The sequence below is a fragment of the Embiotoca jacksoni genome, unplaced genomic scaffold (genome assembly GCF_022577435.1).
Source record: "Embiotoca jacksoni isolate LCO1_2020_lvr unplaced genomic scaffold, fEmbJac1.0.p SCAF_60, whole genome shotgun sequence".
NCBI lineage: Eukaryota > Metazoa > Chordata > Actinopteri > Embiotocidae > Embiotoca > Embiotoca jacksoni.
The window spans coordinates 538,130-553,817 of record NW_027185415.1 but is presented as its reverse complement, the minus strand read 5'-3'; the positions used below and the strand labels follow the sequence as shown (position 1 = coordinate 553,817).

The 15,688-nt window shown below is 34.2% G+C and overlaps 1 protein-coding gene across 2 annotated transcripts in view; it reads left to right on the top strand.

Annotated features, from left to right (window-relative positions):
• macroh2a2 (macroH2A.2 histone) overlaps positions 1–13,156 on the top strand; it is a 35,379-nt gene extending 22,223 nt beyond the window's left edge. For both annotated transcript variants that reach the window (XM_069174702.1, XM_069174703.1), the window contains exon 9: positions 12,650–13,156. In XM_069174702.1, the coding sequence (XP_069030803.1) occupies positions 12,650–12,815 (166 nt within the window). In that variant the 3' untranslated portion in view covers positions 12,816–13,156. The remainder of the gene's footprint in view (positions 1–12,649) is intronic.
• Positions 13,157–15,688: the final 2,532 nt, after the last annotated feature.

The window sequence follows — 15,688 nt, the reverse complement described above, 5'->3', positions numbered from 1 at the left end:
AGCCTGCGGTACATAGCCGGTTACAATAGATAGGTTGATCTGATCTAATATGGAAGTATTAATTAAAGGGAAGACTTCCTTAAAAAGTTTAGTTGGGATGAGATCTAACAGACAGCTGGAGGATCCAGATGAAGAAATAATTCTAGTTAACTCAGAGAGCTCAACAGGAGAGAAATGTTCCAAGTTTACATCTGGTCCTACAGTTGCTTTCAGGGCTGCTGTGTTTAACATCACATCAGTGATGGTGTCAGGAAGGGTCGGCCCGATTCTCTCCCTGATAGTAAGAATTTTATTAGTAAAGAAGTTAATGAAGTCATTACTGCTGAGAGCTGAAGGAATAGAGGGCTCAACAGAACTGGGACTCTTTGTCAGCCTGCTACAGTGATGAAAAGAAACCTGGGGTTGTTCTTGTTGTCCTCTATTAATGATGAATAATATAAAGTTCTGGCCTTACCAAGAGCTTTCTTATATAATATTAGACTCTCCTTCCAGGCAGGTGAAATTCTTCTAAATTAGTGGAACTCCATTTCCTTTCCATCTTTCTAGTCGCTGCCTAGCAGAGCGACTCCTGGTTCTGACTGATGTTTCATCAACGGATCAGAAACCGTCAGAAATGAGACCTCGTTCATAAAGTGCAGATCTCTGATCGTCCAAACACTTCTCATCCGTGTTTTTATATTTGAATTCCTCTGTGAAGCACTTTGAATTATGTTGTGTCTGAATGGTAATATATAATAATAATATTAATAATAATAATAATAACAATAATAACAAACATTACGTGTATAGCACTTATCTAAACTAGAGTTACAAAGTGCTTCATACAAAATGAGCCATAAAAACAACAAAATAACAAGCCTTAAAATCCAACAACACAATAATCATAAACAAATAAAAACTAAAATCTACTAAAATTATACTCTGATGAAAGAATGTTTCAAAAAGAGATTTAAAAGATGTGATTTTATGTGAATAAACTTGTCTTGCCTAAAAATATGTAGAATTAAGAGACCTGTAGCACATAGTGGTGGTGTTACTACTCATATAAAACTACAGACTGGATATAAAACTACAGACAGGATATAAAACTACAGTCTGGATATAAAACTACAGACTGGATATACAACTACAGTCTGGATATAAAACTACAGACTGGATATAATCTACAGACTGCATATAAAACTACAGACAGGATATAAAACTACAGACTGGATATAAAACTACAGACAGGATATAAAACTACAGTCTGGATATAAAACCACAGACTGGGTATAAAACTACAAGTCTAAAACTGCAGACTGGATATAAAACTACAGACTGGATATAAAACTACAGTCTGGATATAAAACTACAGACTGGATATACATCTACAGACTGGATATAAAACTACAGTCTGCATATAAAACTACAGACTGGATATACAAGTACAGTCTGGATATAAAACTACAGACTGGATATACATCTACAGACAGGATATAAAACTACAGACTGGATATAAAACTACAGACTGGATATAAAACTACAGTCTGGATATAAAACTACAGACTGGATATACATCTACAGACTGGATATAAAACTACAGTCTGCATATAAAACTACAGACTGGATATACAAGTACAGTCTGGATATAAAACTACAGACAGGATATAAAACCACAGACTGGATATAAAACTGCAGACTCGATATAAAACCACAGACTGGATATAAAACTACAGACTGGATATAATACTACAAGTCTAAAGCTACAGACTGGATATAAAACTACAGACTGGATATAAAACTACAAGTCTAAAACTACAGACTGGATATAAAACCACAGACTGGATATAAAACTACAGACTGAATATAAAACCACAGACTGGATATAAAACTACAGACTGGATATAAAACCACAGACCAGATATAAAACTACAGACTGGATATAATACTACAGACTGGATATAAAACTACAAGTCTAAAACTACAGACTGGATATAAAACTACAGACTCGATATAAAACCACAGACTGGATATAAAACTACAGACTGGATATAATACTACAAGTCTAAAGCTACAGACTGGATATAAAACTACAGACTGGATATAAAACTACAGACTGAATATAAAACCACAGACTGGGTATAAAACTACAGACTGGATATAAAACCACAGACTGGATATAAAACTACAGACTGGATATAAAACTACAGACTGAATATAAAACCACAGACTGGATATAAAACTACAGACTGGATATAAAACCACAGACTGGATATAAAACTACAAGTCTAAAACTACAGACTGGATATAAAACTACAGACTGGATATAAAACCACAGACTGGATATAAAACTATAGACTGGATATAAAACCACAGACGGTATAAAACTACAAGTCTAAAACTACAGACTGGATATAAAACTACAGACTGGATATAAAACTACAGTCTGCATATAAAACTACAGACTGGATATACAAGTACAGTCTGGATGTAAAACTACAGACTGGATATAAAACTACAGACTGGTTATAAAACTACAAGTCTAAAACTACAGACTGGATATAAAACTACAGACTGGGTATAAAACTACAGACTGGGTATAAAACTACAAGTCTAAAACTACAGACTGGATATAAAACGGCAGACTGGATATACATCTACAGACTGGATATAAAACTACAGACTGAATATAAAACCACAGACTGGGTATAAAACTACAGACTGGATATAAAACCACGGACTGGACATAAAACCGCAGACTCGATATAAAACCACAGACTGGATATAAAACTACAGACTGGATATAAAACTACAGACTGGATATAATACTACAAGTCTAAAGCTACAGACTGGATATAAAACTACAGACTGGATATAAAACTACAGACTGGATATAAAACCACAGACTGGATATAAAACTACTGACTGGATATAAAACCACAGACTGGATATAAAACTACAAATTGGATATAAAACTACAGTCTGGATATAAAACTACAGACTGGTTATAAAACTACAGACTGGATATAAAACTACAGTCTGGATATAAAACTACAGACTGGATATAAAACCACAGACTGGATATAAAACTACAGACTGGATATAAAACCACAGACTGGGTATAAAAGTACAAGTCTAAAACTACAGACTGGATATAAAACTACAGACTGGATATAAAACTACAGTCTGGATATCAAACTACAGACTGGATATAAAACCACAGACCGGATATAAAACTACAGACTGGATATAATACTACAGACTGGATATAAAACTACAAGTCTAAAACTACAGACTGGGTATAAATCTACAAGTCTAAAACTACCGACTGGATATAAAACCACAGACTGGATATAAAACCACAGACTGGGTATAAAACTACAGACTGGATATAAAACTACAGTCTGGATATAAAACCACAGACTAGATGTAAAACTACAGACTGGATTTAAAACCACAGACTGGATATAAAACCACAGACTGGATATAAAACTACAGACTGGATATGAAACTACAGCCTGGATATAAAACCACAGACTGGATATAAAATTACATACTGGATATAAAACCACAGACTGGGTATAAAACTACAAGTCTAAAACTACAGACTGGATATAAAACTACAGACTCGATATAAAACCACAGACTGGATATAAAACTACAGACTGGATATAATACTACAAGTCTAAAGCTACAGACTGGATATAAAACTACAGACTGGATATACATCTACAGACTGGATATAAAACTACAGACTGGATATAAAACTACAGTCTGCATATAAAACTACAGACTGGATATACAAGTACAGTCTGGATATAAAACTACAGACTGGATATAAAACTACAGACTGAATATAAAACCACAGACTGGGTATAAAACTACAGACTGGATATAAAACCACGGACTGGATATAAAACCGCAGACTCGATATAAAACCACAGACTGGATATAAAACTACAGACTGGATATAAAACTACAGACTGGATATAAAACCACAGACTGGATATAAAACTACTGACTGGATATAAAACCACAGACTGGATATAAAACTACAAATTGGATATAAAACTACAGTCTGGATATAAAACTACAGACTGGTTATAAAACTACAGACTGGATATAAAACTACAGTCTGGATATAAAACTACAGACTGGATATAAAACCACAGACTGGATATAAAACTACAAGTCTAAAACTACAGACTGGATATAAAACTACAGACTGGGTATAAAACTACAGACTGGGCATAAAACTTCAAGTCTAAAACTACAGACTGGATATACAACTACAGACTGGATATACATCTACAGACTGGATATAAAACTTCAGACTGAATATAAAACCACAGACTGGGTATAAAACTACAGACTGGATATAAAACCACGGACTGGATATAAAACTGCAGACTCGATATAAAACCACAGACTGGATATAAAACTACAGACTGGATATAAAACTACAGACAGGATATAAAACCACAGACTGGATATAAAACCACAGACTGGATATAAAACTACAAATTGGATATAAAACTACAGTCTGGATATAAAACTACAGACTGGTTATAAAACTACAGTCTGGATATAAAACTACAGACTGGATATAAAACCACAGACTGGATATAAAACTACAGACTGGATATAAAACCACAGACTGGGTATAAAAGTACAAGTCTAAAACTACAGACTGGATATAAAACTACAGACTGGATATAAAACTACAGACTGGATATAAAACTACAGTCTGGATATCAAACTACAGACTGGATATCAAACTACAGACTGGATATAAAACCACAGTCTGGATATAAAACTACAGACTGGATATCAAACTACAGACTGGATATAAAACCACAGTCTGGATATAAAACTACAGACTGGATATAAAACCGCGGACTGGATATAAAACCGCAGACTCGATATAAAACCACAGACTGGATATAAAACTACAGACTGGATATAAAACTACAGACTGGATATAATACTACAAGTCTAAAGCTACAGACTGGATATAAAACTACAAATTGGATATAAAACTACAGTCTTGATATAAAACTACAGACTGGTTATAAAACTACAGATTGGATATAAAACTACAGACTGAATATAAAACCACAGACTGGATATAAAACCACAGACTGGATATAAAACTACAGACTGGATATAAAACCACAGACTGGGTATAAAAGTACAAGTCTAAAACTACAGACTGGATATAAAACTACAGACTGGATATAAAACTACAGTCTGGATATCAAACTACAGACTGGATATAAAACCACAGACCTGATATAAAACTACAGACTGGATATAATACTACAGACTGGATATAAAACTACAAGTCTAAAACTACAGACTGGGTATAAATCTACAAGTCTAAAACTACCGACTGGATATAAAACCACAGACTGGATATAAAACCACAGACTGGGTATAAAACTACAGACTGGATATAAAACTACAGTCTGGATATAAAACCACAGACTAGATGTAAAACTACAGACTGGATTTAAAACCACAGACTGTATATAAAACCACAGACTGGATATAAAACTACAGACTGGATATGAAACTACAGCCTGGATATAAAACCACAGACTGGATATAAAATTACAGACTGGATATAAAACCACAGACTGGGTATAAAAGTACAAGTCTAAAACTACAGACTGGATATAAAACTACAGACTCGATATAAAACCACAGACTGGATATAAAACTACAGACTGGATATAATACTACAAGTCTAAAGCTACAGACTGGATATAAAACTACAGACTGGATATACATCTACAGACTGGATATAAAACTACAGACTGGATATAAAACTACAGTCTGCATATAAAACTACAGACTGGATATACAAGTACAGTCTGGATATAAAACTACAGACTGGATATAAAACTACAGACTGAATATAAAACCACAGACTGGGTATAAAACTACAGACTGGATATAAAACCACGGACTGGATATAAAACCGCAGACTCGATATAAAACCACAGACTGGATATAAAACTACAGACTGGATATAAAACTACAGACTGGATATAAAACCACAGACTGGATATAAAACTACTGACTGGATATAAAACCACAGACTGGATATAAAACTACAAATTGGATATAAAACTACAGTCTGGATATAAAACTACAGACTGGTTATAAAACTACAGACTGGATATAAAACTACAGTCTGGATATAAAACTACAGACTGGATATAAAACCACAGACTGGATATAAAACTACAAGTCTAAAACTACAGACTGGATATAAAACTACAGACTGGGTATAAAACTACAGACTGGGCATAAAACTTCAAGTCTAAAACTACAGACTGGATATACAACTACAGACTGGATATACATCTACAGACTGGATATAAAACTTCAGACTGAATATAAAACCACAGACTGGGTATAAAACTACAGACTGGATATAAAACCACGGACTGGATATAAAACTGCAGACTCGATATAAAACCACAGACTGGATATAAAACTACAGACTGGATATAAAACTACAGACAGGATATAAAACCACAGACTGGATATAAAACCACAGACTGGATATAAAACTACAAATTGGATATAAAACTACAGTCTGGATATAAAACTACAGACTGGTTATAAAACTACAGTCTGGATATAAAACTACAGACTGGATATAAAACCACAGACTGGATATAAAACTACAGACTGGATATAAAACCACAGACTGGGTATAAAAGTACAAGTCTAAAACTACAGACTGGATATAAAACTACAGACTGGATATAAAACTACAGTCTGGATATCAAACTACAGACTGGATATCAAACTACAGACTGGATATAAAACCACAGTCTGGATATAAAACTACAGACTGGATATAAAACCACGGACTGGATATAAAACCGCAGACTCGATATAAAACCACAGACTGGATATAAAACTACAGACTGGATATAAAACTACAGACTGGATATAATACTACAAGTCTAAAGCTACAGACTGGATATAAAACTACAAATTGGATATAAAACTACAGTCTTGATATAAAACTACAGACTGGTTATAAAACTACAGATTGGATATAAAACTACAGACTGAATATAAAACCACAGACTGGATATAAAACCACAGACTGGATATAAAACTACAGACTGGATATAAAACCACAGACTGGGTATAAAAGTACAAGTCTAAAACTACAGACTGGATATAAAACTACAGACTGGATATAAAACTACAGTCTGGATATCAAACTACAGACTGGATATAAAACCACAGACCGGATATAAAACTACAGACTGGATATAATACTACTGACTGGATATAAAACTACAAGTCTAAAACTACAGACTGGGTATAAATCTACAAGTCTAAAACTACCGACTGGATATAAAACCACAGACTGGATATAAAACCACAGACTGGGTATAAAACTACAGACTGGATATAAAACTACAGTCTGGATATAAAACCACAGACTAGATGTAAAACTACAGACTGGATTTAAAACCACAGACTGGATATAAAACCACAGACTGGATATAAAACTACAGACTGGATATGAAACTACAGCCTGGATATAAAACCACAGACTGGATATAAAATTACAGACTGGATATAAAACCACAGACTGGGTATAAAAGTACAAGTCTAAAACTACAGACTGGATATAAAACTACAGACTCGATATAAAACCACAGACTGGATATAAAACTACAGACTGGATATAATACTACAAGTCTAAAGCTACAGACTGGATATAAAACTACAGACTGGATATACATCTACAGACTGGATATAAAACTACAGACTGGATATAAAACTACAGTCTGCATATAAAACTACAGACTGGATATACAAGTACAGTCTGGATATAAAACTACAGACTGGATATAAAACTACAGACTGAATATAAAACCACAGACTGGGTATAAAACTACAGACTGGATATAAAACCACGGACTGGATATAAAACCGCAGACTCGATATAAAACCACAGACTGGATATAAAACTACAGACTGGATATAAAACTACAGACTGGATATAAAACCACAGACTGGATATAAAACTACTGACTGGATATAAAACCACAGACTGGATATAAAACTACAAATTGGATGTAAAACTAGAGTCTGGATATAAAACTACAGACTGGTTATAAAACTACAGACTGGATATAAAACTACAGTCTGGATATAAAACTACAGACTGGATATAAAACCACAGACTGGATATAAAACTACAAGTCTAAAACTACAGACTGGATATAAAACTACAGACTGGGTATAAAACTACAGACTGGCCATAAAACTTCAAGTCTAAAACTACAGACTGGATATACAACTACAGACTGGATATACATCTACAGACTGGATATAAAACTTCAGACTGAATATAAAACCACAGACTGGGTATAAAACTACAGACTGGATATAAAACCACGGACTGGATATAAAACTGCAGACTCGATATAAAACCACAGACTGGATATAAAACTACAGACTGGATATAAAACTACAGACAGGATATAAAACCACAGACTGGATATAAAACCACAGACTGGATATAAAACTACAAATTGGATATAAAACTACAGTCTGGATATAAAACTACAGACTGGTTATAAAACTACAGTCTGGATATAAAACTACAGACTGGATATAAAACCACAGACTGGATATAAAACTACAGACTGGATATAAAACCACAGACTGGGTATAAAAGTACAAGTCTAAAACTACAGACTGGATATAAAACTACAGACTGGATATAAAACTACAGACTGGATATAAAACTACAGTCTGGATATCAAACTACAGACTGGATATCAAACTACAGACTGGATATAAAACCACAGTCTGGATATAAAACTACAGACTGGATATAAAACCACGGACTGGATATAAAACCGCAGACTCGATATAAAACCACAGACTGGATATAAAACTACAGACTGGATATAAAACTACAGACTGGATATAATACTACAAGTCTAAAGCTACAGACTGGATATAAAACTACAAATTGGATATAAAACTACAGTCTTGATATAAAACTACAGACTGGTTATAAAACTACAGATTGGATATAAAACTACAGACTGAATATAAAACCACAGACTGGATATAAAACTACAGACTGGATATAAAACTACAAGTCTAAAGCTACAGACTGGATATAAAACTACAGTCTGGATATAAAACTACAGACTGGATATAAAACCACAGACTGGATATAAAACTACAAGTCTAAAACTACAGACTGGATATAAAACTACAGACTGGGTATAAAACTACAGACTGGGCATAAAAATACAAGTCTAAAACTACAGACTGGATATACAACTACAGACTGGATATACATCTACAGACTGGATATAAAACCACAGACTGGATATAAAACTACTGACTGGATATAAAACCACAGACTGGATATAAAACCACAGACTGGATATAAAACTACAGTCTGGATATAAAACTACAGACTGGTTATAAAACTACAGTCTGGATATAAAACTACAGACTGGATATAAAACTACAGACTGAATATAAAACCACAGACTGGATATAAAACTACAGACTGGATATAAAACTACAAGTCTAAAGCTACAGACTGGATATAAAACTACAGTCTGGATATAAAACTACAGACTGGATATAAAACCACAGACTGGATATAAAACTACAGACTGGATATAAAACCACAGACTGGGTATAAAAGTACAAGTCTAAAACTACAGACTGGATATAAAACTACAGACTGGATATAAAACCAGACTGGATATAAAACCACAGACTGGATATAAAACTACAGACTGGATATAAAACCACAGACTGGATATAAAACTACAGTCTGGATATCAAACTACAGACTGGATATCAAACTACAGACTGGATATAAAACCACAGTCTGGATATAAAACTACAGACTGGATATAAAACTACAAGTCTAAAACTACAGACTGGATATAAAACTACAAGTCTAAAACTACAGACTTGATATAAAACTACAGACTTGATATAAAACTGAAGACTGGATATAAAACTACAACCTGGATATAAAACCACAGACTGGATATAAAACTACAGACTGGATATAAAACCACAGACTGGTTATAAAACTACAAGTCTAACACTACAGTCTGGATATAAAACTACAGACTGGATATAAAACCACAGACTGGATATAAAACTACAGACTGGATATAAAACTACAAGTCTAAAGCTACAGACTGGATATAAAACTAAAGTCTGGATATAAAACTACAGACTGGATATAAAACCACAGACTGGATATAAAACTACAGACTGGATATAAAACCACAGACTGGGTATAAAAGTACAAGTCTAAAACTACAGACTGGATATAAAACTACAGACTGGATATAAAACCAGACTGGATATAAAACCACAGACTGGATATAAAACTACAGACTGGATATAAAACCACAGACTGGATATAAAACTACAGTCTGGATATCAAACTACAGACTGGATATCAAACTACAGACTGGATATAAAACCACAGTCTGGATATAAAACTACAGACTGGATATAAAACTACAAGTCTAAAACTACAGACTTGATTTAAAACTACAGACTTGATATAAAACTAAAGACTGGATATAAAACTACAACCTGGATATAAAACCACAGACTGGATATAAAACTACAGACTGGATATAAAACCACAGACTGGTTATAAAACTACAAGTCTAACACTACAGTCTGGATATAAAACTACAGACTGGATATAAATCTACAGACTGGATATAAAACTACAGACTGGATATAAAACCAAACTGGATATAAAACCACAGACTGGATAGAAAACTACAGACTGAATATAAAACTACAGACTAGATATAAAACTACAGACTGGCTATAGAACTACAGTCTGGATATCAAACTACAGACTGGATATCAAACTACAGACTGGATATAAAACTACAGACGGGATATAAAACCACAGACTGGATATAAAACCACAGACTGGATATAAAACTACAGACTGGATATAAAACTACAAGTCTAAAACTACAGATTGGATATAAAACTACAGACTGGATTTAAAACTACAAGTCAAACTACAGACTTGATATAAATCTACAGACTGGATATAAAACTACAGACTGGATATAAAACCAGACTGGATATAAAACCACAGACTGAATATAAAACTACAGACTGGATATCAAACTACAGACTGGATATAAAACCACAGTCTGGATATAAAACTACAGACTGGATATAAAACTACAAGTCTAAAACTACAGACTTGATATAAAACTACAGACTGGATATAAAACCACAGTCTGGATATAAAACTACAGCCTGGATATAAAACCACAGACTGGATATAAAACTACAGTCTGGATTTAAAACTACAGACTGGATATCAAACTACAGACTGGATATAAAACCACAGTCTGGATATAAAACTACAGACTGGATATAAAACTACAAGTCTAAAACTACAGACTTGATATAAAACTACAGACTGGATATAAAACCACAGTCTGGATATAAAACTACAGCCTGGATATAAAACCACAGACTGGATATAAAACTACAGTCTGGATATAAAACTACAGACTGGATATCAAACTACAGACTGGATATAAAACCACAGTCTGGATATAAAACTACAGCCTGGATATAAAACTACAGCCTGGATATAAAACCACAGTCTGGATATAAAACTACAGACTGGATATAAAACTACAGACTGGATATCAAACTACAGACTGGATATAAAACCACAGTCTGGATATAAAACTACAGACTGGATATAAAACTACAAGTCTAAAACTACAGACTTGATATAAAACTACAGACTTGATATAAAACTAAAGACTGGATATAAAACTACAGACTGGATATAAAACCACAGACTGGATATAAAACCACAGACTGGATATAAAACTACAGACTGGATATAAAACCACAGACTGGGTATAAAACTACAGACTGGATGTAAAACTACAGACTGGATATAAAACTACAAGTCTAAAACTACAGATTGGATATAAAACTACAGACTGTATTTAAAACTACAAGTCAAACTACAGACTTCATATAAAACTACAGACTGGATATAAAACTACAGACTGGATATAAAACTACAAGTCTAAAACTACAGACTTGATATAAAACTACAGACTGGATATACAACCACAGACTGGATATAAAACTACAGACTGGATATAAAACTACAGACTGGATCTAAAAGTGTTCGTAGCTTCCAGGTCTGTAAAATGGTTCTGATCCAGAAGTGGTCACTTCCTGCTCCAAACCACTCGGATCTGAACTGGAGGATTCACAACGTTCCAAACCAACGACGACATCACTGATGGTTGATGACATCACTGATGGTTGATGACATCACTGATGGTTGCTGACATCACTGATGGTTGCTGGTTGGTCAGCAAACATCCTGTCTGATATCTGAGGGATTTAAATCCCTGATATTCTGTGCTGTGAGTCAGTGAGTGTGATGGTGTCCTCAGACCTCAGACAGGATGTTTGCTGACAGGTTGACTGAAATCGGTTCTCTGCCAGAACCGATTTTCTTTCCCTTCATGTCCCCACGAGCTCGTCTGAATTAAGTCTTCTCTGGTCTGCGCCGTCAGAAGTTTCTTGATTCCCGTAACATGTCGCCTGTCTGTCACAGGAACGGCTTCCCGAAGCAGACGGCCGCTCAGCTCGTCCTCAAGGCCATCTCCAACCATTTTGTATCGTCCACCAACTCGTCTCTGAAAAACATTTACTTCGTGCTGTTCGACAGCGAGAGCATCGGGATCTACCTTCAGGAAATGGCCAAGCTGGACGCCAAGTGAGGCGTCCGGCCGTCGCTGGTGTTTCTGTTTGTTCTGAACTGTGGTGTGTCGCTGATGCTGTAGGTAGGTGGTCCAGCGGTAGGGCTTTTGATGTGGAATATGTCTATTAAAGAGGAAACCTCTCTGTTCACCTTTCTGTCCCCTCAGCAGACTGCATCCTTTACAGGTTCTATCATTTAGGTCCAGTTCTACTCTTCTGGTTCCTCGTTTCACTGATGTTTTTACATTCCATGTACAAATACATACAGTTAGTTTACTAAAAAAAAACAAAAAAACAATAAAAAAAACAACAACTGTGTTTGTCATTCTGCTTTGAAATAAAATTCAGATGTTTTACACCCGACGTCTTCAGTTTTCTCTTCAGTTCTTAGATGATCCATTTTTAAGTGTGTTCAGCTGAACAGCTGATTTAAGGTGCACGGTGACTTCCTGTCCAGTACTCGTCTCTGATTGGAGGAAAGAGCATGTCATTCTTCTAACAGATAATGAGGCTACAAGTCTACGGTTGTGTTGTTCACAGATCTATACGTGTTTTACTGACTCGCACTTTAAAAACTACATTTTTTTAAAAGGGTTTTTAACAGTATTTTCTGCCGTCGGTGTCCTCAGGGGAAACGACGACATCCGACAGCAGTGATGCGGTTCCACCGTTGGTTTGGATGTGCAGAAGAAGATGTTTCCTGTTCTCGGTTCTGTTCCAGCATTTCAGGCACTCGAAGTAAAACAAGGGACACTTTTAAAAATAACACTAGGACCAGTTTTTATCCATCATACTTCATACTTTAGTGTAAAAACCTAAATCGAGGAAATATTCAATGTGAGCAGCCTTGAACACATAAAGTTGTTGTTGTTGTTGTTGTTTAGAACATTTAAAGCTCCTCCTCTGTTTCTGTTTCTTCATCGTGTCCCCGACACTGAATAAAATAGAGACGTAGTCCGGTGACATCAGAGGCTGCGTGATGGTAGCGGGTTTATAAAAAAAAGACTGGTTCTGGTTCTGGTTCTGGTTCTGGTACCGCTGACTGATTCTGTAACAATTGGAGCAGCTTCCACCAATCAGTGTGCTCCAAAACACATTTAGATAAATTAAAAAATTAAAAAACACTTGACTTCAACGTCATCTCACTTAAAGACCAACCCTGGTCACTGATTGGTCGACACCTCAGTGGATGGGTGGACGTTTCCTGAATATTATCAGTGAAGCTGAGTGAAACAGGAAGAGACCGAACATCTGGTTCCTCTCATGGCTGAAGATACTTCATGGATATCTGATGAATTTATGACCAATCAGACGCCTCCATATATATAAGAACTGGGAAACAGGTGAATTTCGTGGAAGACTCTGATGGTTAGTTTCTTTTTTGTAGGATGAGTCTCACCAGAAATGTGTTGCTCCAAATGGGATGTTTCTTCCCACTGAAATATTCTTCCTGGATTTATTTTGTGACACTTTTCAGAAAGTGACATTCAGATCATCGATGTTTGTGTTGTCGAACCTGCACGCTGCAGGAAGTTAATGAATGTGAGGACAGAAACAGGAAGTGCACACGACCTGTTAATAAAACTTCTCTGATTTGAATAACGACCTCATGTAAAGATAAAGCTCAGTTCAGTTGACTGGATGAAATATGACACCAACATGAGATGCTTTGATTCCCGGTCCGATCTAAATGTGTGAATGTGATAGTTCATCAGATATATGAAATATTATAAATGACATGATATCAGGTGAAGTGAGTTCTTAGCAGGATCACATCTGAACACAAACACACAAACAAGCTGAGCACTTTCTTTACGTTATATTTGTTACATAGTAAAAAGTACATTGTAACATTATGACATTATAACATTATGACATTATAACAACATTATAACATTATGACATTATAACAACATTATAACATTATGACATTATAACAACATTATAATATGACATTATAACATAACGCGACATTATGACAACATTATGACATTATAACATTATAACATTGACATTATAACATTATGACATTATAACATGACATTATAACATGATGACATTATAACATGACATTATAACATTATAACATTATGACAACATGACATTATGACAACATTATGACATTATAACATTATAACATTGACATTATAACATTATGACATAACATTATGACATTATAACATGATGACATTATAACATGACATTATAACATTATAACATTGACATTATAACATTATGACATTATAACATGACATTATGACATAACTGACATAACATTATAACATTATGACATTATGACATTATAACAACATAACATGACATAACATTATGACATTATAACTGACATTATAACAACATTATAACATGACATTATAACATTGACATAACATTATAACAACATTATAACATTATGACAACATTGACATTAAAACATAACGACATAACATTATGACATTATGACATTATGACATGACATTATAACATGACATTATAACAACATTCTAACATTGACATTATAACATGACATTATGACAACATTATGACATTAAAACATAACGACATAACATTATGACATTCTAACATTGACATAACAACGACATTATAACATTATGACATAACATTATAACATTATGACATTATGACATGACATTATAACATGACATTATAACAACATTCTAACATTGACATTATAACATGACATTATGACAACATTATGACATTATAACATTATGACAACATTAAGACATTATAACATTATGACATTATAACATTATGACAACATTAAGACATTATAACATTATGACATGACATTATGACATGACATTATAACATTATGACAAGATTATAACATTGACATTATAACATTATGACATTATGACAACATGACATTATA